Source organism: Dipodomys merriami, unplaced genomic scaffold (assembly GCF_024711535.1).
Source record: "Dipodomys merriami isolate MVZ:Mamm:240054 unplaced genomic scaffold, mDipMer1.0.p SCAF_509, whole genome shotgun sequence".
NCBI classification, from domain to species: Eukaryota; Metazoa; Chordata; class Mammalia; order Rodentia; family Heteromyidae; genus Dipodomys; species Dipodomys merriami.
The window spans coordinates 366,843-381,021 of record NW_027206079.1 but is presented as its reverse complement, the minus strand read 5'-3'; the positions used below and the strand labels follow the sequence as shown (position 1 = coordinate 381,021).

General features: G+C 59.7%; 1 protein-coding gene across 31 annotated transcripts in view; it reads right to left on the bottom strand.

Moving 5' to 3' along the window:
- LOC138810773 (pleckstrin homology-like domain family B member 1) overlaps positions 1-13,436 on the bottom strand; it is a 44,074-nt gene extending 30,638 nt beyond the window's left edge. For 3 of the 31 annotated variants that reach the window (XM_069998006.1, XM_069998000.1, XM_069998008.1), the window contains exons 1-4: positions 10,613-10,755; positions 7,449-7,529; positions 5,948-6,071; positions 4,728-4,898 (exon numbers count right to left, since the gene is read on the bottom strand). In XM_069998006.1, coding sequence (XP_069854107.1) covers positions 4,728-4,898; positions 5,948-6,071; positions 7,449-7,529; positions 10,613-10,732 — 496 coding nt within the window. In that variant the 5' untranslated portion in view covers positions 10,733-10,755. Of the gene's footprint in view, positions 1-34; positions 83-4,727; positions 4,899-5,947; positions 6,072-7,448; positions 7,530-8,539; positions 8,560-9,881; positions 9,977-10,612; positions 10,847-12,427; positions 12,505-13,352 lie in introns of those variants that run through there. The other 28 variants (XM_069998009.1, XM_069998002.1, XM_069998007.1 and 25 more) reach the window with 21 other exon arrangements.
- Between the last annotated feature and the right edge of the window lie 743 nt (positions 13,437-14,179).

The following is a 14,179-nucleotide window of genomic DNA, read 5'->3' as shown; positions in this document are numbered from 1 at the left end:
CCCGGCTTCGCGCCCGGCCGGGCTGGGGACTCACCGCGGCTCGCGGGCCTCCGGATCGCGCGCCCCCGTCAGGCGCCCCCCCCCCCCGCCCCCGGCAGGTCCCCGCAGGTCCCCGGCCCGCCCGGGGGGCCTTGGACGGGGCGGGCCGACCTCCGGCTCCGGGGCTCGGAGCGAGCAGCCTGGCAGCCAGCAGCCGCCGATGCCCGGGGAGGGGCGGGCCGGGCACCGGCGGCGGGGGAAGGGAGCCCGGGAGGGAGGGACAAAGGCGAGGAGGAGGAGGAGGGGAAGAGGAAGTGATGGAGTCGGGGAGGGCGAGCGGGCCGGGGCGGGCCGGGGGCGGGGCGGCGGGACCCGAGCCCGCCGGCGCGGGGTGGCCAGGCGGCGGGGACCGCGGTCCCGGGGAGGGGCGCGCGCGCGGCCAGGGCGCAGGCCGGAGGGGGGGGCCCGCCCGGGGCCCCTCCAGGCTGGCTGAAGCCTGAGTCCGCAGACCACCGTCACCCTGCCCCGGTCACCCTGTGCCCTCCGGCCACAGCCCGAGGAGCTCGGCCTCGGTGACCGCCCGGGCCTGTCCGCGGCTCCCTGTCTGAGATCTCGGTGAGAGGACGCGCAGGGAGCCCCCCCACACACACACCCCTGGCCTCAGCCTGCCCCGTGACAAGGTCAGCCTGGGCCGGGAGCTCAGGCCGAGGCCATGCTGTGTCCACGCAGCGCTCTGAGCGCCCCCCTCCATCCTAACTACATCCCCTCCCACTGCCCCAAGATGGACACCGCCCCCCCTCAGCCTCAACCTCCAGCCGTGCCTGCCCCACCAAAGGCCCCTTGCCAGAAGATACCCTTCCAGATGGGTGCCACCCGCCCCGGCTCCCCCACAGTCAGGCTGAGATTCTAATCCAACCCCCAGAGCTGGGGTCCCAGGGACCAGGGTCTGGGCACCAGAGCCTCAGGAGACACCCATGTCCTCCCTCAGACACAAGGCGTGCTCAGCCTGAGCCACACAAACACCATTACACACGCTCTGTCTCTCACATTACTGTCACATGCACGGGCTGCAGCCTCCTCTCCTCGTTACACACTCACCCAGGCACACAAGGCCTTTCCACTCAGCCCCCAGGAGACACGGAAAAAGTCAGCCTCCTCGCTGGAGGCTGGTGACTCACACTTGTAATCCTAGCCACTCAGGAGGCTGAGATCTGAGCATCACAGTTTGAATCCAGCCCAGCCATAGAAATTCATGAGACTTTACCTCCAATGAACCACCAAAATGCTAGAAATGGAGCTGTGGTTCAAGTGGTAGAACAAACAACTTTAAGTGAAAAACACAAAGGAGGGTATGAATGAGGCCCTGAGTTCAAGCCCCAGGACAAAAAAAAATTTAATGAATTAAAAGGCAGCCTCTGAAGAGAAATAAAGAGGGAAATTTTCCAACAGTGCCCTACCCGATGCTTTACTGTATATACATTCACCCCATCGCATACAGGCAGGAAACTTACTCCCCTGCTAAAGGAAAACGGAAGAACCAAATAAGGCCAAGTGTAACATGAGGGGAGGCTTTAAAAATCAAAACAGTCCTCAGGAAGAGTGATTCATTAGTTTGGACACTGTGGTGGCCAGCTGGGCAGACCCAGAGAGAGAGAGAGACTGAAAGGAAGAGAGAGACAGGGCTACCAGTACACATACCAGGAAGTGGGGATGAGGGAGCCTTCATTCCCGCACTATTTCCTTTGAGCTTTTATCCGTCAAGATCTTTGCCACAACAGAACCCTTGCAGGCTTCCCTCCCAATGTACAGAAGGGATAACTGATAACTGGCTGGGAGAAGAAACCTGATGTCCTGTATCCCAGACAGAGGCCACTGCACCATTCCCTGCCAACACTTTACCCAGCCCACACCCAGGCCCTGCCCACCAGGGAGGGGCTTTGGAAGTAATGGCACTTAGCAAGAGCTGGCAGCACATGGTGGGGGTGGATGGGGACCCACTGTCTAGACGGCCTGGTCCCTGAGCTGTGTGGCTTTCGAGGACCTCCTCCACTTAACTTCCCTCCCGGATCTTTCATGTGGTTTGGCGCTATGGTCCAGGGTGGGGCGGCTTAGACCCCAGATTGAGACACCACCCCGTTTTTTGGGGTCATATTCCCAGCTCCCCACTTGGCTCTGTAGAGAAGAGGGTAACAAGGGATGTGCCAGGAAGCCCTGGTACAGGGGTGGATCGAGGTCGCCCATACTCTCCGCTCCCATGTTCATAGCTCCAGGCTAAAGGATGGCATCTGCTTTCTGCCAGCCTTCCCCCCTCCCTGGCACGGGCATTTTTCTGCAAGAAGAGCCTGTCACTGCCATCTCTGCTTGTCATGAAGTGTGTCTCTCCAAGTTGCCAACAGCTGGGCACAGTGCCCAGAATGATGCTTCTGGGCCAGCCGGAGCAGGCTCCTGTAATTCCCCAGATATCCCTCTTTATTTTTGATTCTTTTTTACAAAGAAGAGGGTCCCCTCCATAAAGGCAGATAAGAGGGTCCCCTCCTGTGCTGGGGATAAAATCCAGGGCCTTATGCACACCTGGCAAGCAGCAACCTACCACTGCGTTACACCCCCAGCCCTAAGCGGTCCTTTTGTACACATGCCCACAGGTAGGCACATAGCCAGTGAGCTCTTGTATACACACCGCAGTGCACACAGAGACATTCTGGTGCCATCAGGCCTGGGGTTACCACCAGCAGCCATTCGAACATGCTGATCCATAAACATCAGACACAAATAAGCAGAGAGATACACAAGTCCCAAGTCACGGAAACATCCGGAGATACATAAACACACTCCAGTTACACAGGCGCACAGAGATAGCACACGCACCCCCGAGCCACCCAGTTTCCAAGGCAACGCACTCCCAAGAATGTCCGGAGTGAGGCCAGGCAGGGCCGGGCTCGGTGCCTTGCTCCAGAGATGAGACAAGGAAACCCTCAGCTCCTGGAGCCCAGGAGGGGGAGGGCTGGGGAGGAGAACACCCATTCCTTTGTGCCTCCGCCTACCCTTCCACAGGCTGCCAAGCTTTGGAGACAGGCGAGCCCAGACAAGAAGGCTGGGGTAGGGTGGGGGGCAAAGGGAGTTTAGGGTCAGAAGAGAGTGGGAGGGTCCATACTTGGCAGGGTGGGCTTCTGGCTGGGGAAGAAGGGAGCTACTGAGGCCACAGGAAATACTTAAGAATTTCATGGTGGCCTCAGGCCCGCCCTCTCTCAGGGAGCTAAATGATGGGAAGATGGGACAAGAGAGATATAAATGTCATAGGCTCCTGCACAACACACGCGTACCCGTACCCACGGAAGCCGGGAAGTAAAGGCCCAACCACCTCTGAACTTTGCCTGGCCCCTTTCCTTTGTTGCTCTGTGTCCCACCAGTGTGCACCCAAACCCAGCAGTATACACTTGCTCTGAGACCGTCAGGGAGCACATGGCATCGCAGCCAAAGCCCCTACCAGAGACCCTGAAGCCTCAGAGAAGGCACGGCTTCTCTGCTACTGTCCACTGACCTGCCTCTGAGGAGGTGGTTATCTACTCTCATCTCTACCCTAAGGCCAGGAGGAAATCGGGAGGCCTGGTTAGTTCCCAGGCCAGCTGTGAAGTAATGGTATTTAAAGACTCTAAGGGGCAGGCACTGGTGGCTCACATCTGCAATCCTAGCTACTCTGAGGATCATGGTTCAAAGCCAGCCTGGGGAGGAAAAGTCTGTGAGAATCTTATCTCTACTAAACTACCAAGAAAGCCAGAAGTAGAGCTGTGGCTCAAAGGTAGAGCATTAAGTGCCTAGGCCCTGAGTTCAAACCCTGGGTCTGACACCAAAAAATAAAATAACAAAATCTAAGGAATGTGACAAGGATATGGGAGACAATGGAGTGGGTGGTATTTACTCTGCATGAGGACTTACACACACACACACACACACACACACACACACAATGTTCAGCCAGTGAGCATCCAGAAAACAATGGCACCTTTAGCCTTCATGCTCAGAGCCAGGTACGGCCCCAAGCTCCTGTCACCACACCAACTAGACCTCCAGCCCCATCATGTCGGCTCTTCCCATCCATTCACTGTATGAATTGATGCCGTGCCCTGTTTCCAGGGGAACACACCTGGCCAGTCAAAGTGCCACCTGACCTATCGTTTATCTGCCTGGTAACCATAGTAATTAGGGGCTTTTTCTTCATGACAGAATGGCCTGGTGCTTTAGGAAACAGAATGGCGGCCATATTCATGACCCAAAAGCTACTGTCTACAGTTCTGCAGCAGAAGCAACGTGTCCTCCAATCTTGCCACCACACTCGGCCCATGTCCATCCCCACAGGCCGGCCATCAGCCTCTACAGTGACTGCAAACACCTCCCTTTGGGCATCTTGGAACACCATGGATCCCCGCTAGCTGTGGTTTTCCCGGCTCTTTCCCTGGAACGGCCACACCACACCCAGGTCCTCTGCCAGCAGGGATTGGACCGGCTTCTTCCCCTGAGATGTGGGGAGGCAGGGTGAGGCCCACATAGACAAGAAACACAGATGGAAGACAAGTTGGGAGCGGGAGATTTTTGAGATGAGCTTATATCCAGAAGCACCTGAGTGTGGCCACTCAGAGAGTTACCATGGCAACCACCACGCTAGGCTTCCCCCTACCCAACATGCACAGGCTTTGAAACAGTGATTCCCCCCTTCTCAGTGGGGAGGGGAGCGGGGGAGTACAGAACCTTACCCTGAGTGAGCCGGGTAGGCTGCCGGACAGGAAGCCCATCAATCGTGCACACATTGCCACAAGGGTAGAGGGTGAGGGTCCCCCGCACGTTCTCGATGTAACAGTGCTCTGGAGCCAGGCCTGGGCCCTGCAGGGAGATATCCCGGGCTGCAGAGCCAATCACTGTCCGCCCTAGAGACAAGAGGCACAGGAGTCAGACGGGCCCTCCAGGCTGAGAAGACAACTAGAGTGAGGTGGAAATCAATGTCCACCTCTCACTCCGGGGTAATCTCTGTCCACCATGGGCCACCTCTCTTGGGCCTGGAGGGAACTGTGACCGAAGCTCTTCTCAAGTAGCCAGAACTGCCGCAGAATGGGAGGGTCAGGAGAGAGGCCACAGGAAGCAGAGTCATGATGGGAAAGAGGACCTTTTTTCCTCAGCCCTACATGGGTCTCCTAGCTACGTTTCCTTGTTTTGTTTTGTTTTTCTTTTGCCAATCCTAGGGCTTGAACTCAGGGCCTGGATGTGCTGTCCCTGAGCTTCTTTTATTCAAGGCAAGCACTCCACCACTTGAGCCACAGAGCCATTTCCGGCTTTTTCTGTGTATGTGGTACTGAGGACTCGAACCCAGGGCTTCACGCAAACACTCTACCACTAAGCCACATTCCCAGTCCCCTTGGGTTCTTTATCCCCTCTGTGGATACCCCCCCCTCTTCTCTTCTAAATCAATCTCTCCTCCTTTTCCTTTCTGCCACTGGGGATCCATCCCTCCCCTTTCTTACTCCCTCTCCCTCTACTGTGGTTTCTCCCCTCCATGGCTCCCTGGCAGAGCCCCCTGGGACTGGTATTTGGAGAATGTGGGGAATGTAGCATCACCCAGGCAACAGGTGCAGCCAGGACAGGAGGGGGAGGGCAGAGCCATGCCAGGATCTCCTCCCGGGGGATCATGCCCCCACCCCCGTCACCCATGCCACCTGTCCCCCTCCAGTGGAGCCCCTCTCTTCTTGGCCACACAGGTTGCCAAGAGCAATGTGCTCTCCTGTTCGTCTCAGCACTCCCCTCCTGGTTTCTAAACTGATCTTTAATCCCAATCATGGAGCCAGATTAAATGCTAGAGGAGACAGGCGGCCAGGGAGGCAGAGACAATGCAAGCATTACTGCAGGAGGGCCCCCACACTCGCAGAGGCCTGGCCTTGGGGGACTGGAATGGGAGGGGTGGCATGCATGTCCCCCCGCTCACCTTCCTCCAGCGGCAGGAGAGTGATGGCCGTGCTGAGTCTTCCACTGCCCAAGCTCACCAGATGGGGCTTGTCGGTCTGCACTTTCAGCCCTTTGCCTGTCTCAATCAGATCCAAGGGTCCTTTCTGCAGGTAGCAGGGATGGTGGAGGGAGGGGATGAGCATCATTAGAGACTGAGTGAGCACCCTACCAACCTAGGCCCAGTCACATCAGCACTCTCTCAGCCCTTGTTCCTCTCCAAAGTGTGCTGAGGTGGCTGAAAGGCTTAGTGCAAAAAAATCTTAGCCAGAGCATTATTGCACTAAATTGTAATTAGATCTGAATCTAGGCCACTAACTCATCCTGCTGGATTTATTTCAAGATTTGGCTCAACTGACCCTTTTTGTCTAGCAAAACAGAAACAAGGAGGGAGAGAGAGAGAGAGAGGTGGTAGAAGCATGGGGCAAGGAGGAGGGGTACCATGGAGGAGGGCCAGTCTGGCTCCTTGCTGGGACTCTATCCATGTGCCTGCAGCCTGTCCCTGATAAACTAACTGTAAGAGCTGTGGGAGGGGGGTATCAGGGGCTCATGCCTGCAACCCTAGCTACTCAGAGGCTGAGATCTGAGGATCATGGTTTGAAGCTAGCCCTGGCAGGAAAGTTCATGAGACTTTTCTTTTCTTTTCTTTTGTTGTCGGTCATGGGGCTTGAACTCTGGGCTTGAGTGCTGTCCCGGAGCTCTTCAGCTCAAGGTGAGCGCTCTACCTCTTGAGCCACAGCACCACTTCCAGTTTTCTAGTGGTTTTTATTGGTGATAAAAGTCTCAAGGAGGGCTGGGAAGGTGGCTCAATGGTAGAGAGCTTGCCTTGCATGCATGAGGCCCTGGGTTCGATTCCTCAGCACCACATAAGCAAAAAGAAAAAAGCCGGAAGTGGTGCTGTGGCTCAAGTGGTAGAGGGCTAGCCTTGAGCTGAAGAGCTGAGGGACAGCGCCCAGTCCCAGAGTTCAGTCCCCACGACTGGACCCCCCCCCAAAAAAAAAGAGTCTCATGGACTTTCCTGCCCGGGCTGGCTTTGAACCAGGCTCCTCATATCTCAGCGTCCTGAGTAGCTAGGATTATAGGCGTGAGCCACGGGCGGCCTGCTGAGACTTTTCTCTCCAATTAATCACCAAAAGAGCAGGAAGTGGCTCATATGGTAGAGCACTAGCCTTGAGCATAAAAGCTCAGGGACTGAGCTCAAGCCCAGGAATGGCACGCAAAAATAAAATAAAAACTAGAGGTAGAAACATGGATCCAGGAGAGTGATGCTGGCCTGGACAGTCTGTAAACCACTTTTGGACTTTCAAAGGAGAGTTTCTGGCTGAGTCAATTAGCTTGATTCAAATTAAGACTCATCTATTCATAGGCTGGGGACTAGGGAAGGGCAGAGGGGCTGGCTGCTGCCCCATCCTTGAGCTAGCACCACAGATAGAACTGAATCCCTCCTCACCAGCACCTTACCCCATGGCCCCAACACCACACACCTGCACCACAGCCTGGGGCTTGCATCCGGGGCTTCCCTGGCTTCTGCTGCGTGTGTCCATGGTCCTAGGCCTCCAGAGTTCCTGGAGACACAACATAAAGCAGCTGAGGTGGGAGAAGCAGGAGAAGAGGAGCAGTGCTGGGACTCAGGACATGGGCAGCACCAGCCGCTATCATTTCCCAGCATACTCGTGCCAAAGGAAAAGGAGAGGCAGCTTGGGAGCTTGGTTGGGGGAGGGGGGGCACCGCATCTCTTGCCACAGCATGGCAATCACACCATACCAGCCTGGCACTTGCCAAGTAGGGTTGTACACACAGCCCTACCCTGGCTTTGGTGTTTTTCTGCTCTTTGCTATCCAGAGCCCAGATTTTAGTTGAAGACCCTCCTCAGCCATCTTGATGGAGTCTTAATCAGGGTGAGGGAAATCAATCTTCATGGCGAGAACAAAGTCCAGGCAAGTCCCTCCAAGAACATGGGTAGAGACAACTCCCCCAGGGTTTAGCCAGGGCTAAATAGGAGCTTCCTCTCCCAATCTGTGTTCTCTTTTCCCTTTGTCTCTTTTCCCAGGGGCCTTAGGATGATACCTTCTTAAAGGAGACACGGAGGAAAAACTAGACCTTCTCTGAGTAGCTCAACTCTTACACTTTTTCTTCCCCCAGGAAGCAACCCCAACACAACCAACAAAACAGTTTGGTGCTGGTCGCTTAGGCTTCTAATCCTAGCTACTCAGGAGGCTGAGATATAAGGATCATGGTTCAAAGCCAGCCTGGGCAGGAAAGTCTGTGAGACTCTTATTTCCAATTAACTACCAGAAAACCAGAAATAAAGCTGTGGCTCAGGTAGTAGAGTTTTGAGCAAAAGACCTAGGGACAGTGCGCAGGCCCTAAATTCAAGCCCATGACCAACAATAAAAACAAACAACAACTAAAAAAAAAAACACAGCAAAACAATCTCAGTGGTGACTCCTAGGAACACAAGATTTTTGAGCTTCCCCTGGCTTGGTGCTGGAGGAAGTTTAGTCCCTACAGTCAGGAATAAGATGGATCCCAGCATCACAACCTGAGCCTCCCTCCCTGCCATCCACCTACTTACTCAACTCATTCCTCTTTCCCAGGCTCAGATTTTTTTTTTTTTGAGCCTGAGAAATGTAAGGAACGAACTTTGTGCACTCATGTGCGCACACGCGCCTCTCCCTGGCCTTGGTTGGAGGTGAGAAACTCCCCACGGCCTGCTGGAATGCTATGGGAGTTGCTGAGGGCTGAGGGAAATCCAGGCAGGCAGGCTGCCCTCCACTTTCTCTTCCAGCTGTCTGTCAAGTGACTGGCAGAGGAAGTTGTGGCAGGAACCAGCATTCCAAGGAGCGTCTGCCCCCGGCAGTGGATCCCAAGGGCCTGAGCCCTAGAGTTACTAAATTTACCCTCCCTACTTCCACCCTTCCGGGCTTGGACTGACTGCATCATCTCCGTCACCATTTCCACCCAAGCTGGAGGAAGAGAAGCCGGAATAGTGCTTGGGACCCACCCTAAGACCGCCTGGGAAGAGAAAAGGCAAAGGCTATTAACCCATACCAAACCCCGAGCTGGCCTGGCACTGCCCCAAGAACCCTGTCTAGAGAGAAGAAATTCCAGGGAGAACAGGTGCCTGTGGCTCACACCTGTAATCCTAGCTACTCAGGAGGCTGACAACTGAGGATCAAAGTTCAAAGCCAGCTTAAGCAAGAAAATCCGTGAGCCTCTTCCCTTTAATGAACCAGAAAAAAGCTGGAAATGGAGCAGTGGCTCAAGTAGCCTTGAGCACAAATGCTCAGGGCCAGTGCCCAGCCCCCTGCTCCCCCCCCCCCAAAAAAAAGGAGAGGCGCGTGTGTGCGCGCGCACACACACACACACACACACACACACACACATTTCCAGAGAGAGTTGTACTGTTTCCTTAAGATTCAGGGAAACCCCTCAGCCTTTTTCTAAAGGAGAAGAGACAAGAGAGTGGGTTGGGATTGGGAAGTTTATGTAAAAAGAGTGGGAAAGAAAAAAATCATAATAGTGGGGAAGGAGACAGCTTCCATTAGTAGAAAATGTTTGGGATGTGGGAGCGTTACATTCTTTTCATTAGCTGCAATTATTATTTATTAGCTGTAATATTTTGGGCAAGTTAGTTAATTTCTCTCATTGTCAAGTCTATCTCCTATAAAACTATAATAATAACAATAATAATTTAATTGGCTGACTCAGTATTTGCCCGAGCCAGGAGTGCAACAAGGGCAACTCTAGGCATGAGATTTCTTTGGGGGGATGTGTGTGGCAGAAATATTCTAGAATTAAATTGTGATGATGGTTGCACAACTCTGTATCATTGCACACTTAAAGTAGGTGGATTTGATAGTCTATAAGTTATACCTCTGTAAGGTGTTAGTTATGGAAGGATTCAGGGAGTATACCTATCGTCTCTCTAAGAAGTGCAAAGCGCTATGAAGACGCTGGGTGACGTCTGTCTGGGGCTGGGTCTCTTCATTTTCACACTGGATTTTGGTCACTTTCGATGAGGTTGAGGGCACAGCACAGGGGTGATGGAGGAGAGGACGGAGGAGAATCCCGAGGTTGAAGGAGAGGGAGCGATAAGGAGAGAGGTGTGGGGAGCAGATAAGAGGAGGTGCTCTACTGGGAGGTGTGAGTCTGCGCCCGGCTCCGAAACCTAATCCACCGTAAAGCAAGAGGACACCAGGCCTGTCGCTGGCCCGTTGCTCGGACCGGGGCGCTGCCCCGCGGTGCACCCCCTCCCCCCCAACCCCGCTAGCGGGTCCGATCGTCCCCGGGGCGGTCACCCACCTCCCTCCCGGGGCTGCAATTACCCCGCCCGCCCGGGCCTCCGCGGCCCGCCCCACGGCCAAAAAAAGGCCGCTGCGGTGCCCGCCCGCAGGGCCGGGCGCTCCCGAGCCCTGGGGGCCCCTGGGGTAGGGGAGGTGTGTGAGGGGGGTCCCGCGATGCCGGGCTTCCGCAGCGCACCCCCCAGTTCCGCGGACCCCCTGTCTCCAGCGCCTTCGCCGAGGGGGGCGTCCGGGGCTCCCGCAGGCCCCCAAGGCGGTCCCCGGCCCGATCCCAACGCAGCCCCCGGGGGAAAGGCCCGATCGCCCCGCGCGGCGCCGGGCCCGGTCCTCCTCCCAGCCCTCACCTGGGACCCGGGGGGCCCGCCGAGGCCTCGCCCCGGGCGTCGCATGTCGGCGTCGGGGGACCCGCAGGGCTGAGCTGGGCTCCTCTGGGCCCACGGCGGCCCCGCTCTCCCCGCGCACATCCGCCCTCCAGGAAGGGCCGGAGGAAGGAGTCGGCACGGGAAGGAAACTGAGGCCGGGAGCCCAGCGGGCCCGACGCCCGGGCAGGGCGGGGCCGGGGTGTCCGGGAGCCCCGGGCGCAGGGCACTTCAGGAGAAAAGCGAGGCGGAGGGCAAAGGAGGCCTGGGAGGGAGGGAAGGGGGGGTCCCGGGAGGAGAGGGCGGCGGGAGGCTGCCGGGGGAGGCTGGAGATGAGGACCCGAGGGGGCGAGCGCGAGGGGAGACTGAGGACCGGGTCCTCGAGTGGAGAGGGCGGCAGGCAGAATCCGATCCGAGGGGCCGAGGCCGCGGCCCACCCTCCCCCCCACAAGAGGGGGAGAGAGGCGAGGTGGGCGGCCGGGGCTGGGGGCCTGAGCGGAGGAGGCGGGGGGCTCTCGGGGAAAGGCTCCGGGAGGTGCCGGCCCCGTGGGGGTTCCGCGCGCGGGGGCCCCCGCCTGCCCCTCCCGGCCGCCGGGCAGGACAAGGCCGCAGTGTTGGGCCGCCCTGACCGCGGGACAAGCGGCCTTTCTTCGGCGGGGCCGGGAGAAGGAGCCGCTTGTTTGTGCGGCGGCCGGGGAAGGGGCGGCCCCGCGCCCCACCCGGCAGCTGCCGGAAGCGCGTGCGTGCGAGCGGGCTGCGGTGCGGGACTAAGGGCACGCGCGGAGCTGCAGGTGCGACCGAGGGCCGCGCGCGCGCGTGGGGCGGCGTGCGGGCACGCGGGGCGGGCTCCTCGCGTGGTCCAGGCGTGGGTATCGGGTGTGACGCCGGGGTGTGCGGCGTGCGATGCGGAGCGAGCGGCGTCGAGCCTTGCCCGACGAGGCGGGAGCCCCCGCGTGTTTGCCGGCGGTGGGGTGAGCCTGCCCGGCCGTCGGATGAGTCAGCCCGGGAGCCTCCGGGACCGCTGAGCTAACGGGCCTAGAATGCAGCCCCGCCCCGCCGCCGGGGGTCCCCCGCCGGAGCGGCCTGGGGGCGGAAGCGTCCTGGACGCCGGCCGCGGCCGCCCGCGCCCCGCGGCGCCGCCCCGCCGCCCGCCCGCGCTTCCCCTTCGCGGGGATCCCGGCTGGGGAACTCCGCGGAGCCTTCGAATCCAGACCGCGGAGGCGGGGCGAGCCCTCCCTCCCGCTCGCTCCTCCGCGCTGCCCCTGGTCGCCTCCCGCACCCTGAGGGCGTGGGGTCTTGAAGGAGTGGGACGGGGGGTGCGCCCCAGATGCGCCCGATCCGTCCCGGGCTCCCTGCGAGCCGGATTCTGCTTCTCGTCCTGGGACACGCGCGCCCCCGACCCCCGCCCCGGCGCCGCTGCTGGAGGAGCGAGGCCGGGGGACCAGGCCGCGCGCGGGCCCCGCAGGCCCCCGCGAGGGTCCCTCTGGCCGTCGGGTGGACGCAGGGCTGTGCATCCCGCAGCACTCCGGTCCTTCCCGGGGGCAGGGGGCCCGCGCGGGGGACACCAGAGCCCCCTCTGGCGGCGGTGCGGGCAGCGCCTGGGCCGGGGCAACAGCCAGCCGCTCCCAGGATGGGGCGGGGGGAACCGACGCCCCCCGAAGCCCCTGCGGCCCGCACCTGAGTGGCCGCTCCTCCCCCGCGAGTCTCCTCCCCGCGTCCTGGCCCACAGCCGGAGCCTCCCCCCGGCGCGGCCTGGAGCCCGGGGGCCCGCGGGGCGGCCGGGGAAAGGGCCGCGCTTACCTGGCGGGCCGGCGGGGACACAGGTCCCTGGGAGCGGCGGGGCCGCGCGGCCTCAGGCTCGGGAGGACACCGCGCTCTCCCCCGGGCGCCGCGGAGAGGAGGAGGAGGCGGACAGCCCGGCCTGTCCCGCCCCCCTCCCACGAGTCCCCGCCCCCACCGCGGCCGGCCGGGCCAGGGAAGACGCCCTCGCGGGGGCCGGAGCCCGAGGTCCCCCACCCGCCCTTTCCCACAGCCGTGCCCCCCCGCCGCCTGCACAGCGCCCGCTTTGTTCAGCTCTGCAGCTGGGCTCTCCGCGGCCACGCCGCGCGCCCTGCCCTGCCCTGCCCTGCCCCGTCCTCCTCACTCCTCCGCCGCGGGGCTGCGCCGGCGCACCCGGGCCCCTCCGGCCCACCGCGGCCCACGGCGGCCCCTCCGGCCCATCCCGGCCCACCGCGGCCCCACCCGCCCACCGCGGCCCCTCCGGCCCACCCTGGCCCTGGCCCACCCCGGCCCACCGCGGCCCCAGCGGCCCACCCTGACAACCGGGGCCCATCCCGGCCCACCCCGGCCCACCCTGGCCCACCAGGGCCTGGACGGTCTTCCGAGGAGCGTGGCTCTGGCGCCGTCCCCTCCCCGGATGGGTAGTGCCCTCTGCCATCCCTCCTCTGCCTAGATGGTATTCGAAGCCCCGCCATGAGGAGCCGTAAGCGGGGTCCGAACTCCCAACCCCAGCGGGCTTCGGAGACCCCCCCAAGGCCAGGTACAGGAGGCACGCGAAAGTGCGTGCACACGACAGCAGGGAAAGGCCGACGGCCGCCCGGACTCCACTGGGAGCCTCCTCCAGGCAGGCCAGATGCGGGCCAGCCTGCGGGGTGGAAGTTAGCAAAAACACCTCGCAGCCATCTAACCCCGCACCGGAAATCCAGTGCCGACGGTGGATCTTTACCTCGCAAAGCCAGCTCTTGTCCCCGGGAGACCGGCTAGGAGGCCCCAGGGAGCCGAACTCACGGAGAGGAACCTCTTTAACCTACACGAGAGGGACACCGCAGAGCCGGCCTCACTGAAGGAGAAAGCAGAAAGCTCCGAAGTTTGGCCTAAATTCCACCTGGGGTGGGTAGAAAACAATTTATCTTCTTTGGGGCAGGCAAATCCAGTTCTGATCCAGTGGTTTGCGCCTTCTCTAGTCACTCATTGACAGGGCCAGCACTGGCAGCCCCCCTCCCCCTCCCCACCCCCCCAGCCCCAGCTGATGACTGAGCTGATGGGGAGGCAGCGGGGTGCTCTGTGCTGTTACCCCCTTCAGCTAATGGAGGTGGGACAATTAGGCTCCAGTGTATGCAGTGGGTACAAGAAAGCTCTAGGACTGGGACAGGATACAAAGGCGGGGGGCTGCTGCTGCTGCTGCTGGTGATCTTCTTCCTCTCTTCTATTTGAGGCTCATGAAAATATTTTAACTTCTGGTCAACCTTCACGAGGCAGATCACAACAGTAATTTTCAGGCTATTCTGGTGTGCTAAAGGGGAAAAAAAAAAAAAAAAACTCTTGGTGTTCCATATGCCAAGACCTAGCATTTGAAAACAGGGGCTCAGATTGGGGTTCTACAGACTTTTCACTTCCCTCTGTCTCACAGTCCCCCCCCCCCGCCCCCCCCCACTTCTTTGATGACTTGGTCAGGAGGAATGTCAAGCAATAATCAAGCCTGCCACGGGGGCCAACCATGCTAGCAGGGGGTTGAAATAGCACCTCACTTCTCACTGTTCTCCCAACTCAGAG